Genomic DNA, 19690 nt, shown 5'->3' with positions numbered 1-19690 from the left:
CAATACAATCCTTTAAGAGCTCTCAGCCTTTCGAGCAGAAACTTCAAGAACTAATACAGCTGACATCTCTCTGGGGAGCAGGGATGGCAATCAACAACTACGCTCCTCAGGAATTTCCAAAAGAGAAGGGCAAGGAGGGGGCGCTGGTGGTGGTATAGGTTGCCAAACCCACTCAGGCACACTTCACGTAGACTAACCCACCAAATTAAAAAACAGGAGAACACCCAAGCCCAACTTTAAAAGCACTCAGTTCTGATCCAAATTAAATCAGGGTACACCTGGGCCACCACAAAAGTTCCCGAGGGCAGGTGTTGAGAGTTCTCCATCTTTCCTTTTCTCTCCACTATTACCTTCTACCGCTTTTCTTGATTCTCTCCTTTTCCCATTTCCTATGTCCTTGGCCCAGCTCTGGCACTAAAGGCATTAAGCACGGGCGGCCGGTGAATTAAGTCACTACTTGGTAGATCGCTCCCGCCAATTAAAGCATCACTGCTTGGGTCCCTCGAAGTGCAAAATTCCTGTGCTGTCGAGTCATCTCAAAAGCGCTTCCCCGCGCTATGCAGCTAAAGAGAACCTATAAGTGACAAAGCACAGCAGGGATACAGGTAGAGGACCCTAACCGCTGAGCGTTAGAACATAATTCTCAGGGGATGGAAAAGCCGGAAGACGCGAGAAGACTGGGGGTAGCAGCGAGCCCCTACTCAGCAAACTCAGACGCGCAAGCGCGTCGTTCACAGCGCCTGCGCACAGATTCTGGAGAGGGGTGGGGAGCAGAAAGGAGCTTTTGGGCCCTGCGCTCCCATTGCCTCAGCTCCCCCGCCTCCTCCAGCTGCTCGCGGTCCCAAACAACCGGGTGCGCCGCCGGCGCTCTCCATCCATTGGCCTTTAGTCTTTTCCGTTTCCGCCCAGCCCTCCACAGTCCGCCAATCAGCTTGAGCGTTTGGGAAAGGGGCCACCTCCGAGGCCGACGCTTGGGCTCCTCTGCCTCCCTCGGCTGCTGCCTCCGCTGCTGCCACCTCCTCCGTCAGGCAGGCGTCTGCGGGGGCCCGAGGGGCGGCGGCGGCAGCGGCGGCAGCGATATGGAGCCGGAGGCCGGCGGCCGAAGCAGTGCTCGCAGGCATGGGGCTGGGCCCCCGAGCACTCCGCCGCCTCGGGAGCAGGAGCGGAAGCTGGAGCAGGAGAAGCTGTCCGGGGTGGTGAAGAGCGTCCACCGGCGGCTCCGCAAGAAGTACCGGGAAGGTAAACAGCGAGCTTGAGCGAGGGGGGAGGGGAGGCCTCATCGCCCCCAGCCCCTTGTCACCTCTCCCCTCCCCCAAGGGGCCACCATTGCAACCTGAAGGAGCTGCACGTCAGCCCCTGCCAGCGCCGCTCTCCCAGGCCCGGACGCCCCCTTCTTGGTCGACTCCTCAGTCGGCGTCAGACGCGCTCCTCCCGCCCCTTTTTCTTCGAGGGCCCTTCAGGAGAGTCCCAGGGCTGTGGAGGAGCTGAGTCCCCACCCCTTCCAATCCCCTGTCCCCAGTCGGGGTGCTGAGATTGTTGTCACTACACACACAAACACACGCGCCCTCCCAGAAGAGGTGGAGGTCGCTCGTCGCGAGAAGGGTGAAGGTAAAACACGAAGGCAGGTAAAAGCCATTTGAGGAAGATGGAAGGAAGCGTGAGTTGCCACTCTCTCCCTGCGCTTGACCAGGCTGCTTGATTGGCTGCCCCGACAGACCCCCCCCCCCCCCGCCTGAGGGTTTAGCCGGGCAGTGCTGGAGCTTCCTCGCATTGGTTTCCAGGGCTGCGAAGTCAGCAGGCCTTCTAGCTGACTGGACCTCACCTTGTCAGAGGGGGGAGGGGCGCCATTCATAACCCCCCTCCGCCATTCTCCAAAACCTTGATTTCGGTGGGGAAGGAAAAGATCTGGGGCAGGTTCTGAAAATATTGTTTAGCTTTGAATAGTCTGTGTAACCACCGAGCCTCGTAGGGACACAGATGCCGGTGAAGCTGGGAACCTGCCCTGTGGAAGATCTGAAGCAAAGGAAGAAGCCTGTAGAGGAGCGTTTATAGTGGGGGTCTGCAGTTATCCTCGGTGTTTTTAAATATAGGCTTCTTAACAGAGCTGTTTTGTAGGTCACTTGACATTGGAAATTCCCAGTTTTTTTACACACTCAGGAGAAATTTCTTGAGTATCAAAATGAGGGATAGCCTTCTACTTGCTCTCACTTTAGCTTAATTGCAAACTGAAAGTCAGCAGTCTTCTAGTGTTAGTTTTATAGTGAGTTAAATTTAGGATTAGACGCAACGTATGTTACAGTAACATGTAACATCATGTTACTTTTGATTTACAAACACTTTTCAATTACTCTAGAAGATTAAAAAGAAGTATCTTTTGTTCCTTTGAATGTAGTTGATGTGTTTCCTTTCTCAAACTTTTAATTCAAAGTTTTCCTCCCTTGGGAACTCAAGCCTAGCTTTTAAGTAGCTGTTTAAATAGTCATCCTCAAAGATGGCTTATAGTTATTGTTTAATAGGTGACAATAGAAAGAGACTTATCAGGCATAGTTAAGATGTTGACGTGTTTTTTTTTAAAGAACGCTTTAACCCCCAACCCACAATTTATTCAATAAAATGAGTAGTTGTCATGGCAACCATTGCATCATTCTTGATATTCAAAGAATGCACTTACATAATGGCATTCACTGTAGATTGGAGAAATCCACTGGATAAATGAAGAAATAAATGTACACAATTTAATTTATCATGCTATTTTGTACAGCTCTAAGTAAGTACATCTTTTGAAAGAAAAAGTTGACTAGCATATAATTGTTTCCATTTCTACCTTTTTATAATATTATTAATTTATTGGTAAATGAAGAGGTTCCACTTAAATCAACACACTACTAATGTGTCATCGTGTGTTCAAGTGCTGTTTATACTTGATTAGTTCCCACATGTTGAAACATGTCTTTAAACTTGAAAATTAACCAAGGGAACTTTTGTTTATAATGAGAATTGGTCGTTGGAAGTTACCAGAGCTAGAAGAGATACATGTTGTTCATAAATGAATGATCTAGTGTGCTTCTGAGCAGGTCAAGTCCTGGCAGTCTGTTAAACATTTGAGTGAGACTGTTCTTTAGGCATTTTAATGCCCTGAATTCCATCAATGATCTAGATTTCTCTAGGCTTTATTCCAGGGATACACAAAGCCCCACCAGTGAACTAGCAAAGTAAGAGATCCTAATGAGCATGCACTTCCTACTTTTATTTCTGACATGTAAGTCAAATCTTAGTTGTGATTGGACAGAGATCTGTGAAAAGGCCATCTGTGGAAAAGTCTAATTATGTACATAATCCCAAGAAAATAATTTTTTAGTGTTTTCCTTTGAGGTTTTAGTATTATAATACTGGTGGTCCACAGTGTGCAAACATACAAGTTCATTTGCAAGTCACTAGTGGTCATAAAATAATGATGTAAGTGGAGCTTAGGTGCTAGGTCAGGTTATACAGGCCTATTTAAACAGTACCTGTAAGACCATCAATGATATAAACTATACACATTTTATAACAATATTTCTATTAGAAAATGCAGTGAAAATTCCCGCTTAGAATCTTGGAATGTTAGACTAGAAGGAACCTTAGCATTTATCATTGATTCCCAAATATGACTGATCATCTGTGTGCCATTTAGAAAATTCTTGTCTTCTACCTTTGGTATATAGTTTCAGAATCCTTGTCAATGGGGCCTGGAAATTTGTCAGCCAATCTTTGGAATGCATTCCTTTTACACATGAGTGAGCCAAATCCCAAAACTATTGAAACAATTTGCTTGAAGTTTGGATAGTTCATCATTAGTACTATGCATACTTTATGGAAATAATTTTTTCTTCCCAATTGCACACCTAATGGTAACTCTACATGTTGGTGAAATAGGAGGAAAATGGGAAGCAGGAATTTGTGTTAGGTAAAATGATGTAAATTGATGAGAATGGAGTAATCCATGGGATAGGTATGATGAGCTGAGTTGGGACTTTATGAAGTATGGGTTTTTGGGTGAGAAATGGCAGGAGTGAGCATTGGATAACAAGTGTACAGTTAGATAATGTAGTTTTCCCTTCCCTTATATCTGGTACTGAAATTGAAAATGAATCAGGAATAACAATGAAAATAAGATTTTCTTGCTGTGGCAGAAAAAATTTCTCTCCATCCTTTCTAGTCCATTTGCCCAACTGATGCTTGTTGATGGGGATGAGCAGGCTTGGGGTTGGTGGTAGTGGATAGAATGGTAAAGACTAGCTGGTGGATTTAGTACACTCTTTTTTTTTACCACTTTTGTCCCTTTTTACTCTATTTACTGCCTGTTCTCTGTCACCCTTAGAGATCCTTTGCCAATTTGTATAAAGTAAGAATTGGAGATAATGGTCAGTGTTCTCAGCAGTGCTGTTATCTTAAGTAGTTATCAAGAGGAAATGGTAGGGAAATACCTAGCAGTGGTGAGAAGAGGTGTTTGTAGTGTCAGCCATTTATAGTTTAGGGACAGTCCTTTAGATTGAGTTTATATAAATGGAAACATGTTTGCAGATATAGGTGTTTTCTGTCTTTGCTATACAAAATCTTAAAAATAACACCATCATGTAAGCCAGAAATATTTTAAAGGTATCATAAGAGTTGTTGACAGCTTTTTAATGAGAAACAGCTAATTTTACTTTCCAAACAGGGACTTCATTGTTTAATTCGATCTGCCTGATGAGTACATTATCTAATTGAGAACTGAAGTAGAGCCATGTGTATTTTCAGTTGTCTTTGTATGTTTTTTCCCATAATCCTAGTCACATAATCCTGTTCTTAAAATGATTATTATTATGCTTGGCCATCTCTTTTTCCAAACTTAAAGTTTTCATGTAAAAAAATGAGAAAATGTAAAGGCTGCAGTTGTTAGAAATAAAAGTATGATTTCCATTCCATTTAGATTTGATTTTTTAACCCATCTGTGAATGTCTTTAGGAAATTTCATCAATTTATTCACTCTGAATATCTGAATTTACTTATTCTGTAGGCCAAAACAAGTTAAAACAGTTCATCACACAAACCCATGTAGCTTATAAGCCAATCAGAGAAAAGTAAAAATGCATAATAAGCTGTTAACAGTGATATTCTTAAGGTCCCTGAATTATGGGTGATCGTTATTATAGTTTCCCATATTAAAATCAATGTTAGTAATAGCAATGATGATATTATAAAAGCAGTTAAGACAGATTACTGAGACTGAAGCACAAAAGGAGAATACAGGGTATGTTGGTTCTATGGACTATGTCCGGAAAAAATTACGTTTTGAAGATAAATAGTTGTGAGCAGCATGTTAAGAAGCAACTACTAAATAGTCTAGTTGAGATGTTTAATTTTATTGATTACTCACATTCTTCATGGTTTGAGAGAAGGGGTGAGCCAGAGTAACAGTTTAGGATAGGCTGAAAAATTACTATTGTGATTGTTATTCTTTAACAAACACATGAAAGAGAATTGGCAGGGAGGGAAAAACTTGAATTAGATTTTTTTTTTTAAATATTTTATTTATTTATTTATTTGACACAGAGAGAGATCACAAGTAGGCAGAGAGGCAGGCAGAGAGAGAGAGGAGGAAACAGGCTCCCCGCCAAGCAGAGAGCCCGATGCGGTACTCGATCCCAGGACCCTGAGATCACGACCCAAACTGAAGGCAGAGGCCCAACCCACTGAGCCACCCAGGTGCCCCTGCATTAGAAATATTTTTAAACTAACACCAAAAGGTCTAAAAATGAAAGAATGAATATAATATTAGTGGTTTTCCTGAAACAAAGTTTTGAAATTGTTTTTAATATTAGGAAAACAGACTTTTTAATTGAAATTTCTTAATTTTTTTTTCCTTCTATGGTCTTCAACACTACTTTAAAATACTAACCAACTCCATGACCCCAAAAAACTTAGAACAGGTTTTCTTTCTTTCTTTTTTTTTCTCTTTTTTAAAGTGAAGTTTTACTCTTTTTTTTTTTCTTTTTTTTTAGTCATGCCCATTCTGATAAAGAATCAGAAAGTGCTGCTTTGTGATAGAATGTTTATTTAGTTAGCAAAATAAGTAAGGTGAACACTTTCCACAGAAGGGCTTTCTTAACTTTACGTAAGGAGAGTGGGAATTGCCATTCTCTCAGGGAGAAAAAAACGAAGGATTTAATAATTAGTAACGCTAAAAGAGAACATTGACTGGTAAATAGTCATTTCAGTGAGAGGCATATAGTATATTAACTATTTGATTTTGTTATTATTGGTCATCATTGTAGTAAGGTATCTTTTTAGGGTTTTGTTTTTTTTACATTTCAAAAGGTACAGTAAAATTAAGTAGATCCTCTTGATTGGTGTAGAGCCTTTTCATTGTTTTGTGGGGAAAAAAATAACAGATGCAATGGATCTTAGCCTTGGTTCCACATCATTATCATCTGTGGAAATTTGTGAAACATAGGCATATGTATTTGAAAGCTCCATAGGTTATATAATGATCAGAGGAGTTAAGGAGCGCTGAACTCTAAAGTACTGTAGAGTAAGAAAGAACTGGAAGAAAGGAGATCACTCTAAATCAGATCACCTTATACTGATCTTATTTAGAGTTAATCATAGCATCAATAACAACAGTGATCATGAATACAGAGAAAGATACACCAAAGAATTTTTGAAGATCAGAGTGAGTAGTTTCAGTGAAAGTAAAGGGGAAGAGTCAGAGATGATGTCAAGGTTTGTTTTCCGGGAAAATTTAAGTACCCATTTTCCTCTGTTTTGGAAATGTGTATGGGTTGGGATGGGAGCAGGGAGAACAGAGTAAACAGGTTGGTTTGTCATAGGGTTGGTGTAATTATTTAGTTTGAAATATATCCTTTGGAAGGATAGGATTGGAAGGCCTTCTGTGGAAATTGAAGTTTGAGGCCATATGAACTGACCCACAGAGTGATAATAATGTGTAATTGAGTACAGATCCTTGGAAGACACCAGTGGTGTCCAATTTTACATTAGCATCCCTCTTTCTGTCTTGTGCTCCCATACCACAGTTGTGCTTGCCTTTATTGTATTTATCCCTTACCAGTTCAGTTACCTGTCTTTCCCACTAACTTTAGTTCCTTGAGTAGAACTCTGCCTTTTGTTTTTGTATCCCTAGTATGTAGCATTATGCTTATAAATTTAAAGTACACACTAAAAGAAAGATGCCTATGTAGCTATTTCCAGATAGTTGGGTTTAATCTTTTTATAGTCATTTGTATTTTTAAATTGTAAATTTGGGGTACAGTTTTTTTGGTAAAGAATTTATGGTCATGGCTTTTTGTATTTAGTAGTTAGATTAATTTTACTCTTCTAAAAATCCTTGAAATTATCAATGTAGACATACTGCTTTTCTATAGTTAAACTGTAAATAGTGGAGCATATGGATACTGTAAAATGCCTTGTTCTTAACATTTGGTAAATGTTCGTGGAATCACCTTGCCTTATTTTACTGTATACTGTGAATTTCTCTTCTTTGTTATTTGCTACTCCTCTTTCCCTACCTATTCGTTCCTACATACTAGTGTTAGCCAAAGATTTTAAAAAATAAAAAGTTTTATCCAAACAGAAAAAATGAGAACTATTAAGGATATTGTATTGTGTGTCTGTGTGTGTGTTAGTATTAGAAGATGTAATAATTTTGTTTGAGTGTATATTTACTTACGTACTGTAACTTCAAAGATAAAAGTCTTTCAGCCCCAATATCAACCTCCTAAATTTTGGGGGTGAAATTTGCACTAATTGCAAAATGCAAACATCTGAGAACCACTGATATAAACTATACTAATTTATTATGCTCTAAGTGTAGGTATATTGATGCCCGTTGCAAGGGTTATTTTAAAATAGATGGCTAATCACCATGCATCTGATCATCCCCTTTTCTTATTTATAAAGCAATTTCTCTACTTAATATAGAAATTATTAGTCCAATTTATACAGAAATTAATTCTCAGAAGGTTGTTCATAAGTCCTTTGTTTACACTAAACAAGTAATCTCTGTGGTTGTACATATATCAGTAAATTTGTTTTATAAGGGAATAACAGATGTTGATACCATTGATTCTGACTTTTCTTAATTTCTTTCCATCTCATGTATAGGATTCAGAGTTTTACATTTTGAATTAACTATTTTTATCATAAATATGTTTATAACAAGAGAATGCTCCAAACACAAGATAGACTGTAGACTAAAATACGTTTGTAGATACTGAGTTTTATCCATGCAGTGTTTTGTTTTTTAATTAAATTTGACTCTTCAGGATGCCCTAAGCCTCACTAATCTATATATTATATCAAGAGGTGTTTGAGTTTGCAGTCTCATCATAGACCTGTGGTTTTGAGCCATCACTGCACAGTGGCTTTATCTGAGGAGCATTAAAATAAATAACCAGTTCGCACTCCTGATCAACTAATTTAAACTTCTGGGTAATTTCAGCGTGCAGCCAGAGTTTAAATCATTGCCAGAATCTAACAATTAATGCAGTTGCAGAGACTAAATAATTGCATTTGACTGACAAAAGACCATTTGTTTGTAGCAAGTAGTGTCAGTGCTACTTGTTCTGGTGCAAATCTTTGCTCATATCTGTGAACATTCATAAATTAAAAACTGGTAAAGAGAAGCAAGGTGGTGTGGTGGTTAGAAGCATGGACTTTGGCAGTTGACTGCTAGGTTTGATGTGTACCCTTGAGAAGTTTACTTAATGTCTCTGTACTTCAGTTTCCTTATCTGTAAAGTAAAAGATCTGCCTCAGTGGGTTGGTATTAGAATTAAATGAGTTAATATTTGTTAAGTACTTAAAACAGTATTTGCAACATAGGAAGCATTAAATTTGTTACATACATGGTTTAAGAAATAAAAAGGTATATCTTAACTATACTGCCTGGGTGCATTTAAGGGCTATAATATTGAAGATTATTGGCTGGTTCCTGGAATTTCTACCAAGACTGCTCTGTAGTCTTTGTCTTCTTCAGTATTAGAATGGCTGTAACAGGTTTTTTCGCCCCCACCCCCCCACCAGCCCTGACTGCTTTGCTTCTTATATTTCTGTTTTTATAAGAAAGGTCTGACCTTAGTACATCACAGTATTGGGTTTTTTCCCTCATCAGAAAAATGACTAGTCATGACATGTTGGATATAAGATGCAAGTTTTCAGGTGTTCTATGTTTGAATCTCAGAAGCTCCTTCTACACCACACACCATGGATGTTTTGTTCCCCTTTAGGTGTGTCACTGTATCAGGTACTCAGGAATCCTGAGAAGCCTGGTTTAACTGTGTTTGTGAGACACTCTAGACCTGAACACTTGTCTTAATGCCATAGAGTGGCTGTTGAACTTGTTTCCACTTGGTCATGAGTTATCTGCTTACCTCATATTAGAGAAAATGATCTTTAAAGGTTCTTGAAATGTGAATTTGGTAATCTGGTCATCTATAGGTAAAGTATCTTACTGTCCATATTTGATAATGTACCGAAGTAAAAATTAAGTAGATTTTTAGTTCTGAATTTCCACAAGGTCAAGTTTTGTTTGTGATACTCAAAGTAAATTGTTTATTTTTTTAAGAGAAGTTAATGAGCCTCAAATTTAATGAAATACATATATTTTTTTAATTTTTTAACTTTTACTGTGCTCATGGCATATAATATTTTAAATGAAACTTATTGAGGAACAATTTATGTACAATAAACTGAACCCATTTAAAGTGTACAATTCAATGGGTTTTGGCAGATGTATACTCCTGTGAAGCATTGCTACATTCAAGATACAGAACATTTCTATTGTTTCCAAATTTCCTTATGCTCCTCTGTAGTCACACCTCTCTCACTCTGTACTCCATGTCCACTGATCCTTCTGACTATACATTTGTCTTCTTTTTTTTAGAGTTTTGTGACTGTGGAATCATGTGATTTGTTTTGTATTCCATGTAAGAACCACAATAGTGCGGCATTGATCTATGACATTATGACTCAGAAGGGTACATCACTAAGAATAATTTACATGCTATTCTTACCTAAATTTGGCCTCAGATTTACACTTAACAAAATTCCTTATTTTCCGTGCTTTATCTTTTTAAAGTGAGAAAATTGGGAGTTACTGAGAAAATTATATTATTTGTAGCGTAAACATCAAATGGTCCTAGCATGTAAAAATGCATCTGTCTTTTCTTTAAGCATAGATAACACCATCCATCTTTTTTTTCACATAAAAATAGCTCATCTATTTAAATAGTGTTGTTACCAATAATTTCTCTTTAAGCGTATAGCTTTTCCTAAAAGATATATGTACTGTTGAGTTTTTTTTTCTATTTCAATAGAAAATGCCATTTGAATTTTTTTTGTTTTTTCAAATTTTTATTTAGAAATACATACAGTTATCAAAGAACTTAATGGATACAATTGCACTTCCAGCTGCAAATTTTTCTTTTGACAATAACATAAAGTAAAAAATACATACATAAAGTAGCATAAAACAGTGAAGTTTCCAGAAAATTGACTTTGAATCTATTGTTTTTCCAAGCCTCTTGTAATTCTTATTTTGAGAACATTATTTTGAAGTATTCAGATTTTACTTTTTTCATCACTATTATCCACTGACAGTTGTCAACTCTAGTTTTAATTTTACTCTGGTACTGAATTTATAATTTTGGTGTTTTGTGTATTTTTTGAACATGGCAAAAATGTAAAACATTTTTCCCCCAATAATGGGGCACCATCACTAACTTTTATAGCTTATATAAGTTTTAAATCAAAAAGTCTTTGCCTTTCAATTTATACTTTCTAATGGGAAAATTACCATCTTATGGTCTTAATAGACAATATCCATAAACAAGTGACAAAGTACTATAAGGATTGCAGATACATATATGAAGTAATTGTAAGATGATCAAGTAAGAAGCAGATGGTCCCTTTTGAATATGTGAATTCAGTTATGATTTGAAGGAAAGAAATTTGCTTATAACAAATGGCAGGAGAGAAGTTAATTCAAAAAGGAAAAATAGTATCAACTTAAATAGGGGATTCCATTGGTTCACTTAAGTTTGGACCTGTTCTTGAGGTTATTTAGAAGAGTAAAGATGAATAACTCCTTAACTCCATTATACTTGGTTCTTAAAAGACACCAGAGGCACCAGGGTAGCTCAGTTCCTTAAGCGTCTGCCTTCAGCTCAGGTTGTGGGTCCCTGGGATCAAGCCCTGAATTGGGCTCCCTGTTTGGTGGGGAGCCTGGTTCTCCCTCTCCCACTCACCCCGCTTGTGTTCCCTCTCTCGGTGTGTGTCTCTCTGTCAAATAAATAAAATCTTAAACAAAACAAAACAAAAAAGACATTTGCACTCAAAGTAATTATATATATATATATTTAAGAGTTTATTTATTTAACAGAGAGAGAGAGATCACAAGTAGGCAGAGAGGCAGGCAGGGGGCAGGGGGGCGTGGGGAGCAGAGAGCTCGATGTGGGACTCAATCCCAGGACCCTGAGAGCGTGACCTGAGCTGAAGGCAGAGGTTTAACCTACTGAGCCATCCAGGCACCCCAAAGTAATAATACCTTAAACTAATCACCAAATTATGAAAAATGGAACTTTCTTTCTTTCTTTTTTTTTTTACATCCTCGTGACTTATTTATTTTATAACTGAAAGTTTGTATCTTTTGACCCCTTCACCCATTTCTCCCACACCCTATCCCACACTTCTAGTGACCACCAATCTGCTGTCTGTATCTGTCAGCTTGTTTTTTTGTTTTTGTATTAGATTCCATGGAACTCTGTCTTTTGAATTAATGAATTAATGTGCTATTAATTTTTTCCTAGTTGTTACTGTTACCACTTTTTATAGGAAGTAGTAGCTCATATTTTTTTTCTTTTAGTTGTCACATAAAATGTTTGTAGAGGTGAATTTAGTCAGTAATTATGATACTCTCTTGATTTTTAGGACCAATCTTCCAAAATAACTTGGTTCATTGATTTCCGTTACTGAACTTAGTTTGACAACTTAAATTGGCATCAGTTGTGTTTTAAATTATTAACTAGTTTTTTTAAATTACTGTTTTAAAAATTTGTAAGAATATAAAAATAGAAGTCATGTTAACAGTTCAGAATCTTGTTAGGCAACTTAATGACTTTATCTTTTTTTTTTAATTTTTTGTAAAGATTTTATTTATTTGACAGAGAGAGATCACAAGTAAGCAGAGAGGCAGGCAGAGAGAGGAGGAAGCAGGCTCCTGGCTGAGCAGAGAGCCCGATACGGAGCTCAGTCCCAGGACCCTGGGATCATGACCTGAGCCGAAGTCAGAGGCATTAACCCACTGAACCACCCAGGCGCCCCAACGACTTTGTCTTTTAGATGAAGCAGAGCTTTAACATGATCTTTAAAACTATGTACTTGAACAAATGATTACTGATTTCTTCTTTATATTCATTTAGTTTGGCCATAAAATATCCACTAATTATTAATTTTAAGTTAGGCCAGAGGACATATATATATATATTATTTTTAAAAGATTTTATTTATTTATTTATTTATTTGACAGAGAGAGACCACAAGTAGGCATAGAGGCAGGCAGAGAGAGAGAGAGGAGGAAGCAGGCTCCCTGCTGAGCAGAGAGCCCGACGCGGGACTCGGTCCCAGGACCCCGAGATCATGACCTGAGCCGAAGGCAGCGGCCCAACCCACTGAGCCACCCAGGCGCCCCAGCAGGAGGATTTTGATTATGGATACTGGGCACTGGTCAACCTTAACTGGTGTTGGCTTTTAGATCTCAAATCATAAATTATTTTGAATACTGTAAAAACAGAGAATGGACTGTTGTGGGAAAAAAACCTGAATTTGCCCATTCTGTTTGTTTAACAAGCTTTCAAGAGTATTCTAGAAAGTAGAATTTTTTAATAACTGGCGGCAGTGTTTTTTCTTCAACTTTGTAACCACTATTTAACATAGTGTCTTCTTGATACATTCTTCTTGTATATGATTTAAAAGTTCTGGGTCCAGGATGCCTTACATTGGACATGGGGAACATAATCTGGTTCATATAGCATCTACCACATCTTGTGACATTTCTTCTTCCCTTTCTTTGATGCCAGTGCTAGCTCATTAACTTTGTTATCCTGGGTAATGTTTTGATATAGAGTATTTTTTTTTTTTTCAGCAAATCCACTGAAAGAATGAAAAATATATACAATTACATTGTTTAGTCTCAATTATATATAAGGGTACTACACTTTACTAATTATGCATCAGTTTCAGTATCATCATAGTTGCACTTTAACTGAGTGCTGTTTTCCACTATTCTTCAACACTGCTGGACCCCACTAAGGATGTCGCCTTACTCAGTGCCTAAGTGCAAACTAGAAGTAGAGGTTCTCATCAACTCTCAGTTAATTGGGGATTGTAGCTGATGCATAAAATGTCCTAGCCTCCTGTCTTTTAGGTGCAAAATTCCAGAATTCATATGCTTCTTTAGCCCACAGCAGCAGAACTCAATAGTGTACCTTTGTATTAGCATTTTTTTCCTGCCTTGGCTTATTCTCCCCTCTCCCTCACTTCTGTTTCCTAGGATTCTCTCCCAAAAATCTACTTACACCCAGGTCTTTGTCTTATGTTGTATCTTCTGTAGAATCTAAGCTAAAAAGTCTTACAGAAAAGAAATCTGTTTAAATATGTTAAACATAGCTTTTCCCAGATATATTTGGCCATACAGCTTTTGTTTGAATGATTGTTATTACCAACAAATATAGTAATTTTATGTATTTATTTTTCATATTAGAGCAGTGAAACTTAGAAGTTCAAACAAAAGGCCTTTTAGAATTGAAGCTATCCATCTTAATAAAAGATAAAGCACCTCTAAAATGATACTTTTCCTTAATGAACCATTTGATATCAAGTCTGATGAATAGTTAGGAAGAGTTAGGAACCATCATAGGTTTATTAATGTATCATTAATAAAAATATTTTTCTCAAAGACTTTACTTCCTGTAGTTCTATTAGAGATTTGGTAAATTACTCTATCTAAAAGATGTTGCTAAAACTGAGGAGTTTTTCTTTAAGAATTTAGGAAATATGTTTGCCTGCCTGTTTTAGTGGCTGGTTATTGCAGTTCACTATATAACAAATTGAGAGCTAGCTCTGTCACTACACAAATATTACTGGTTAATGAAAATATTGTTGTGTAAATACATAACCCTCCAAAAGAGAAACCTTCATCCCTTTTGGGTTTACAGTCAGTATTCAAGCCAATATGGAGACTGTGATATGTAATCATTTTAGCACTGTGTGTATGGGCATGTATGTACCTTTATTGCTGTTTCTCAGTTTAGTCAAACTAAAGGGCTAGTATTTTGATCTTCAACTCAGTCCTTCTTGGTCTCTGTGCTTACAGTAATAAGGTTTTTGAAATTTTGAGTAAGTCAGTCTTGATGTATTTGAACTGTTTTAATTACTTTTCTATGTTAAAAAACAAACACTTCTTATATGCTAGAATGTAATAGCCTTAACTGGGGAGAGAATTTGACTATGATCTTCAAATTTGGCTGTTTTATTTTATGTTTTTTATTTTATTCTGCCACCAAACAATTGCCTACATTTGAACATAAGGCAATAAAACTTAATCTTAAGACTTAAGGATGTTGAGTGAAGCCACCACGATAATTTTTGTTTATCCTTTTGTTTATTCTTTTCCCTTACAATTATGATAATGCTCATTTATTTGGCCATAGCATTCTTATTCCATATTTTATCAGAACGCACATTGCTCTGTCAGATTTCATATTAAAAGTGGTGACTGATTTAATGTTTTTAAAAAGGTGATGGCAAATACAGTCAGCTTATAATTTTTATTCAGAACATTTTATAAAGATTTGAAGCTTTGGAGGGGCTTCCAAGATAATTTCTCTAGCAGCATTTTTGCCCAAGGATAATAATTTTTTAAAGTACTGTATGCTAAGAGCATGTCCAAGTAAGTAAATAAAAATATTTAGCTTGCTTGCTAATTTATGTTACCATCTCACCTATCAACCCCTTTTTAATATAGAAAACTGTATGTAAAGATCCAAGAAAATAACAGGCAAGAAGCAAGCTTAAGTAACTTTACTCTGCGCTGCAAGGTCATATTGCCCAAGGGTAGCAAGATAATTAATGCTTGAATGCCCAGCCATAATTGTTCCCTCCCTGTGTGTTTTTGGTTTATAAACTGATAACTCATACCTATGTCTGCTTATGTTTTTTAGTTTGAGCTTCACAAATCCATCTGTTTAAACTGGTAAAATTTATTTGATTTGATTAACATATCATCATAGTTAAAATGTTGCATCTTTTGCATAAAGGACCTTTTAAAATTAAAAAGTTTAAGTTTCATGAAATTGGATTTCATGATTTTGCTTTTCTCATTTTTAAGTAATTATGGGTTATGCAGAAATAAACTTTTAAAAGCCTTAGATATTTTTAAGTGAAATTAACTTAATTCATTTTTCCCCTTGTTTTTAGTGGGAGATTTTGATAAGATCTGGCGAGAACATTGTGAGGATGAGGAAACCCTTTGTGAATATGCTGTTGCAATGAAAAATTTGGCAGATAACCATTGGGCAAAAACTTGTGAGGGCGAAGGTCGTATTGAATGGTGTTGTAGGTGAGTGTTTTTATGAACTAACATTTTTGGTTTCTAATGTACTGTTTAAACTCTTAAATCCAAGTAATGCTTTGTATAATTCACTGTACCAAAATAGAGCTGTTTTAAAACATTATATCTTTTAGATAACTTTTCCCCCTTGACTCTCTTTCCCTAGGTTCATATTATTCATCTCTTTTTCATCAAAATGTTTTTCTCAGATATAACTTTTAATTTTGTTTAAACTTTTTTAAAACATAGCTCTAAAAATAAATAAAAGTATAATTTTAAATGCATTTAATATACTTAAACACTAATACATTTAAAATAGGAGTTTTAACACTTAACTCTTCATTAATAAGTTATAGTATAGAAATTTCTTTTCATAATTATATTTGGATTCAAGTAAAAGTGAATATGTTTCTATAATTTAAAGTTTGAAAACATCTTAAAAGTGTTAAAAGCCTGAATTTTGGTTGTATGACTTAGAGTGTTGTAGCACTTAAATTTATTTTGGATGTTTATCTTATCATAGTTTAAATTAATAGTATAAATTCTAACATTTAAAATATCAGAAAGTGAAATACTTCCAGTCAGTTCTCTCAAGGTGGTAAAATGAGAAGAATAGATATGTATATTGACTGAATTTAAAAATGAACTCCCAGGGGTGGCTGGGTGGCTCAGTCCCTTAAGCAACTGATTTTGGCTTACAGCAGGGTTGTGAGATAGAGCTCTAGGGCTCTGCACGGGGGTGGGGGGTGGGGTGGGGAGGTGGGGGGTGGAGTCTACTTAGGATTCTTTCTCTCTTCCTCATTATGCCCCTCCTATCTCTTATTCTCTCTCTCTAAAAAAGTAAATAAACAAAAAATTAATAAAAAATGAAGTCTCAGAAAACAAAGTATTTCCTTTTTATGTGGACAATAAATTTATGATAACTTCTGGTTTATATTTCATTGTAGTTTTTCTATCCAAAATTTCTGTTTTAATATCATTTAAAAGTTATGTAATAATGCGTATTTCATTCATTCAACAAATAATCCAGAGAAAAAAATTAAATATATTTAATTATTTTGTTCATCTCATAATAATTTTTAATGATTGTCTGCTATGTACTAGTCACATCATAGGCACCGAGAATACAATAATCCACCAAAATCCTTGCTCTCTTGCTCTCTCTTTCATGCTAATAGAGGCAAGAAACAATATATAAGTTAAATATACGCTAAGTCAGATATAGTAAGTGCCATGAGAAAAGTGAAGCAAGGAAAAATAGAACGATTTTAAGTAGGGTAGACAGGGTCGGCCTCACTGAAGTGATATGTATAAAAGCACGAAAAAAGTGAGAGACCAAGCCTTAGAATTCTGAAGGCTTTGAGGTACAGACTATTGCTGGGCTGTTTCTGAAACAATAAGGAAACCAGTTTGGCTAGAGCAAAATATGAGGAGAAGAAGAGTGGTAAAGAGTAAGATAATGAACAGCTAGAGTCTGTAAAATTTTGTAAACCATTGTAAAGACATTGGCTTTTATTCTGTGTGAATGAGTCACTGGATGTTTTAAGAAGATTAACAGGATTTTATTAACCTTTTATAATGTGTCTGGAATTCTTAAGAATTAATTGCTTTGTTAAGATAGACTATAGGAAGGGGAGGGTGTAACTAAGGAAACCAGGAAACTAATGTAATAATCGAGGTATAAAGTTATAGGGAAACAGTTTTTTAAGAGAGTGAGAAAGTGAATGGACAGAACATTAGTATAATAAGATTAATGCTCAAATGAATATAATGACTCAAGAGAGGGGGTAGGGAAATGATGGTATATATATTGTGGTGATTATAATGATATATAAATATGAGTTGGATGTGGGGAGTGAAAGGGTGTTATCACCCACCAATGGATTGTGGCTGCCAAGAATTGTGGAGTTGGAGAACTGAAGAAAGGAGCCAGAATAGTAGAAAATAAGATGCTTGGAATTAAAATGTTTTGGGGGTTTTTCGTTTGTTTGGTTGGTTCTGGAGGGAAAATGGTTATAAATCTTACTTACCCACAATACAGATTTTCTCCCTCAAGCTAAGAAACACAAAATGAGATATACTGCTGAACCATGTATTTCTTTTATTGCACAGAGTAATAATGTAATCCAGTCAGAAAATCAGCGCCATCACTATTTAAGATCACCATTCTTGGCTTTGAGCAGCAGCACTGCTTTAAAATTAGTATTCATATACACTAAGCAAACTCTCAGACTTTATTTTCTTAAATGGACTTTGATAGGTGGTACTCTCATAGGAGCATTTGCTTGTACCTTCCTTGAATAATGAATCTGCCTCACATTTCACTCTGTTTTTCCTTGGATTTGTGGTTTTTATCAATAGTTATTGTATCTACATGTGTTCTGAAAGAGGTCATTTTTAGGTCAAACTGCTGAAAAGGAACATTCATAAGAATTGAGGTCAAACTGTAAAAGAACAGTGGCAAAATATTGTAAACTAATCTTACTGTGGGATTTAATCCATGAGGAGTTTTATAATGTCTTTAAAGTTTAAACTAGCTTGAGGGAAAAGGCTTCAAAACAGTATTGAATTTTGAAACTTGATTTATCTGCAGTTTTAACTTGGGTTATATATAATTCATTTCTCTGTTGATAATTCTAAGAAAGCAGTGGTAATTTGAAAGCTAAAGTGGGTTTTAAAAAGGGTCTAACAGAAGTTTCTTTCCAGTTAATTATACTTAAAACTTCATAAGAATTTGGTATGTGAGTTAAGCCTTACTGACATTACCCTTCTAAGATTTTATTGGCTGTTTAGCTAAATGAATTCTACATATGATTTCCTGAAAAAAAAAATAATAAAATTTGACTTACAGTAATACTAAAATTTGACTTACAGAAATACTAAAAACTAGAAATAAGACACAAACGTATAGTCGTTATGTTTAATAAAAGAATTTGCTTTTTCTAAGTCTTTGTACATAGAAACACATTGTTTCCTGAATCATTTGCAGGTAAATTGCAGAAAACATGACTTTCGTTCCCACACATCTCCTAAGAATAAGGACATTCTTCTCCATAACCACCATACCATCATCACATTAAGATAATTAACAGTAGTTTTCTCATTTCCTAAAAATTTTATTTCAAAAATTCAGTTTTTTTTAGAATTGTCCCCAAAATGTCCTTATAATTTTTTTTCTAAATCTAATTAGGGCTCATGCATGACATTTGGTGGTTACATTTCTTAAGATTCTTGTTTTTATTTGCGTTTTTAGAGAAATGTCAGATTATGTGTAAAATATCCCACATTCTCTCTTCTGTGGTTTTTGGTTTCAAGATGGTTGATAGTACTATTCAGAATATCTGTATATCCTTACCGATTTTTTTTTTTTTGGCTTTTTGTTCTGTCTGTTACCAAGAGAGATACTTTCAAGATACCATTTTCTCAATTTTTGTATAATAATTATTTGGTTCATCTGTTAGAGATTTCATTTTTCTTTTGAAGTTCTAATCAGTTAACCTTTTTCTGAATTAAAAGAATTATAACAATTATTTTAAAGTCTTTGTTTATTCCAACATGTTTTATCTAGATCTTCTTTTGGCTGTTTTTTTCTTTTGGCTATTATGGATCATTTTCCTGCTTCATTGTATGTCTGGTAATTTTTAAATATATATATATACACACACACGAACACTGTGTTTTGAAGAGACTGGCATAAATATTAGTTTTCCCTAGAGAGGGCATGCTTTTTTTTTTTTTTCCCTCTCTCTCTCATTGAGTGGCTGCTAGGATGGGAGACTGACACTTCGATCCATCAGGGGTTAAAATGGATTACATAGTTTCATTTCACCTCTGGCTTCAAGTGCTTTGAGGGTGAGTTCTGTCTTATGTATAAAACAAGAACCTTTCTCCGGCAAGACTCTGAGACCTTAGCCTACAGAAGAGTGCAAAGAATTTTCTCTGCTTTTTAGTCACGCTCCATGCCTCTAGTGCTGCCCCACTGCCTTTTTCATATTTGAAAATCAAGACCTATGTGGGGTGGGGAGGTTGCAGGAGTAGAACAGGG

At 36.1% G+C, this 19690-nt stretch overlaps 1 protein-coding gene across 1 annotated transcript in view; it reads left to right on the top strand.

Annotated features, from left to right (window-relative positions):
- The first annotated feature begins 621 nt into the window (after positions 1-621).
- BMT2 (base methyltransferase of 25S rRNA 2 homolog) overlaps positions 622-19690 on the top strand; it is a 104389-nt gene continuing 85320 nt past the window's right edge. The window contains exons 1-2 of the mRNA XM_044246405.1: positions 622-1239; positions 15513-15654. Of these exons, the coding sequence (XP_044102340.1) occupies positions 651-1239; positions 15513-15654 (731 nt within the window). The 5' untranslated portion in view covers positions 622-650. The remainder of the gene's footprint in view (positions 1240-15512; positions 15655-19690) is intronic.

This window comes from Neovison vison, chromosome 4 (genome assembly GCF_020171115.1).
Source record: "Neovison vison isolate M4711 chromosome 4, ASM_NN_V1, whole genome shotgun sequence".
NCBI classification, from domain to species: domain Eukaryota; kingdom Metazoa; phylum Chordata; class Mammalia; order Carnivora; family Mustelidae; genus Neogale; species Neogale vison.
The sequence above is the reverse complement of the archived record's forward strand: the minus strand, read 5'-3'. Positions and strand labels throughout refer to the sequence as shown.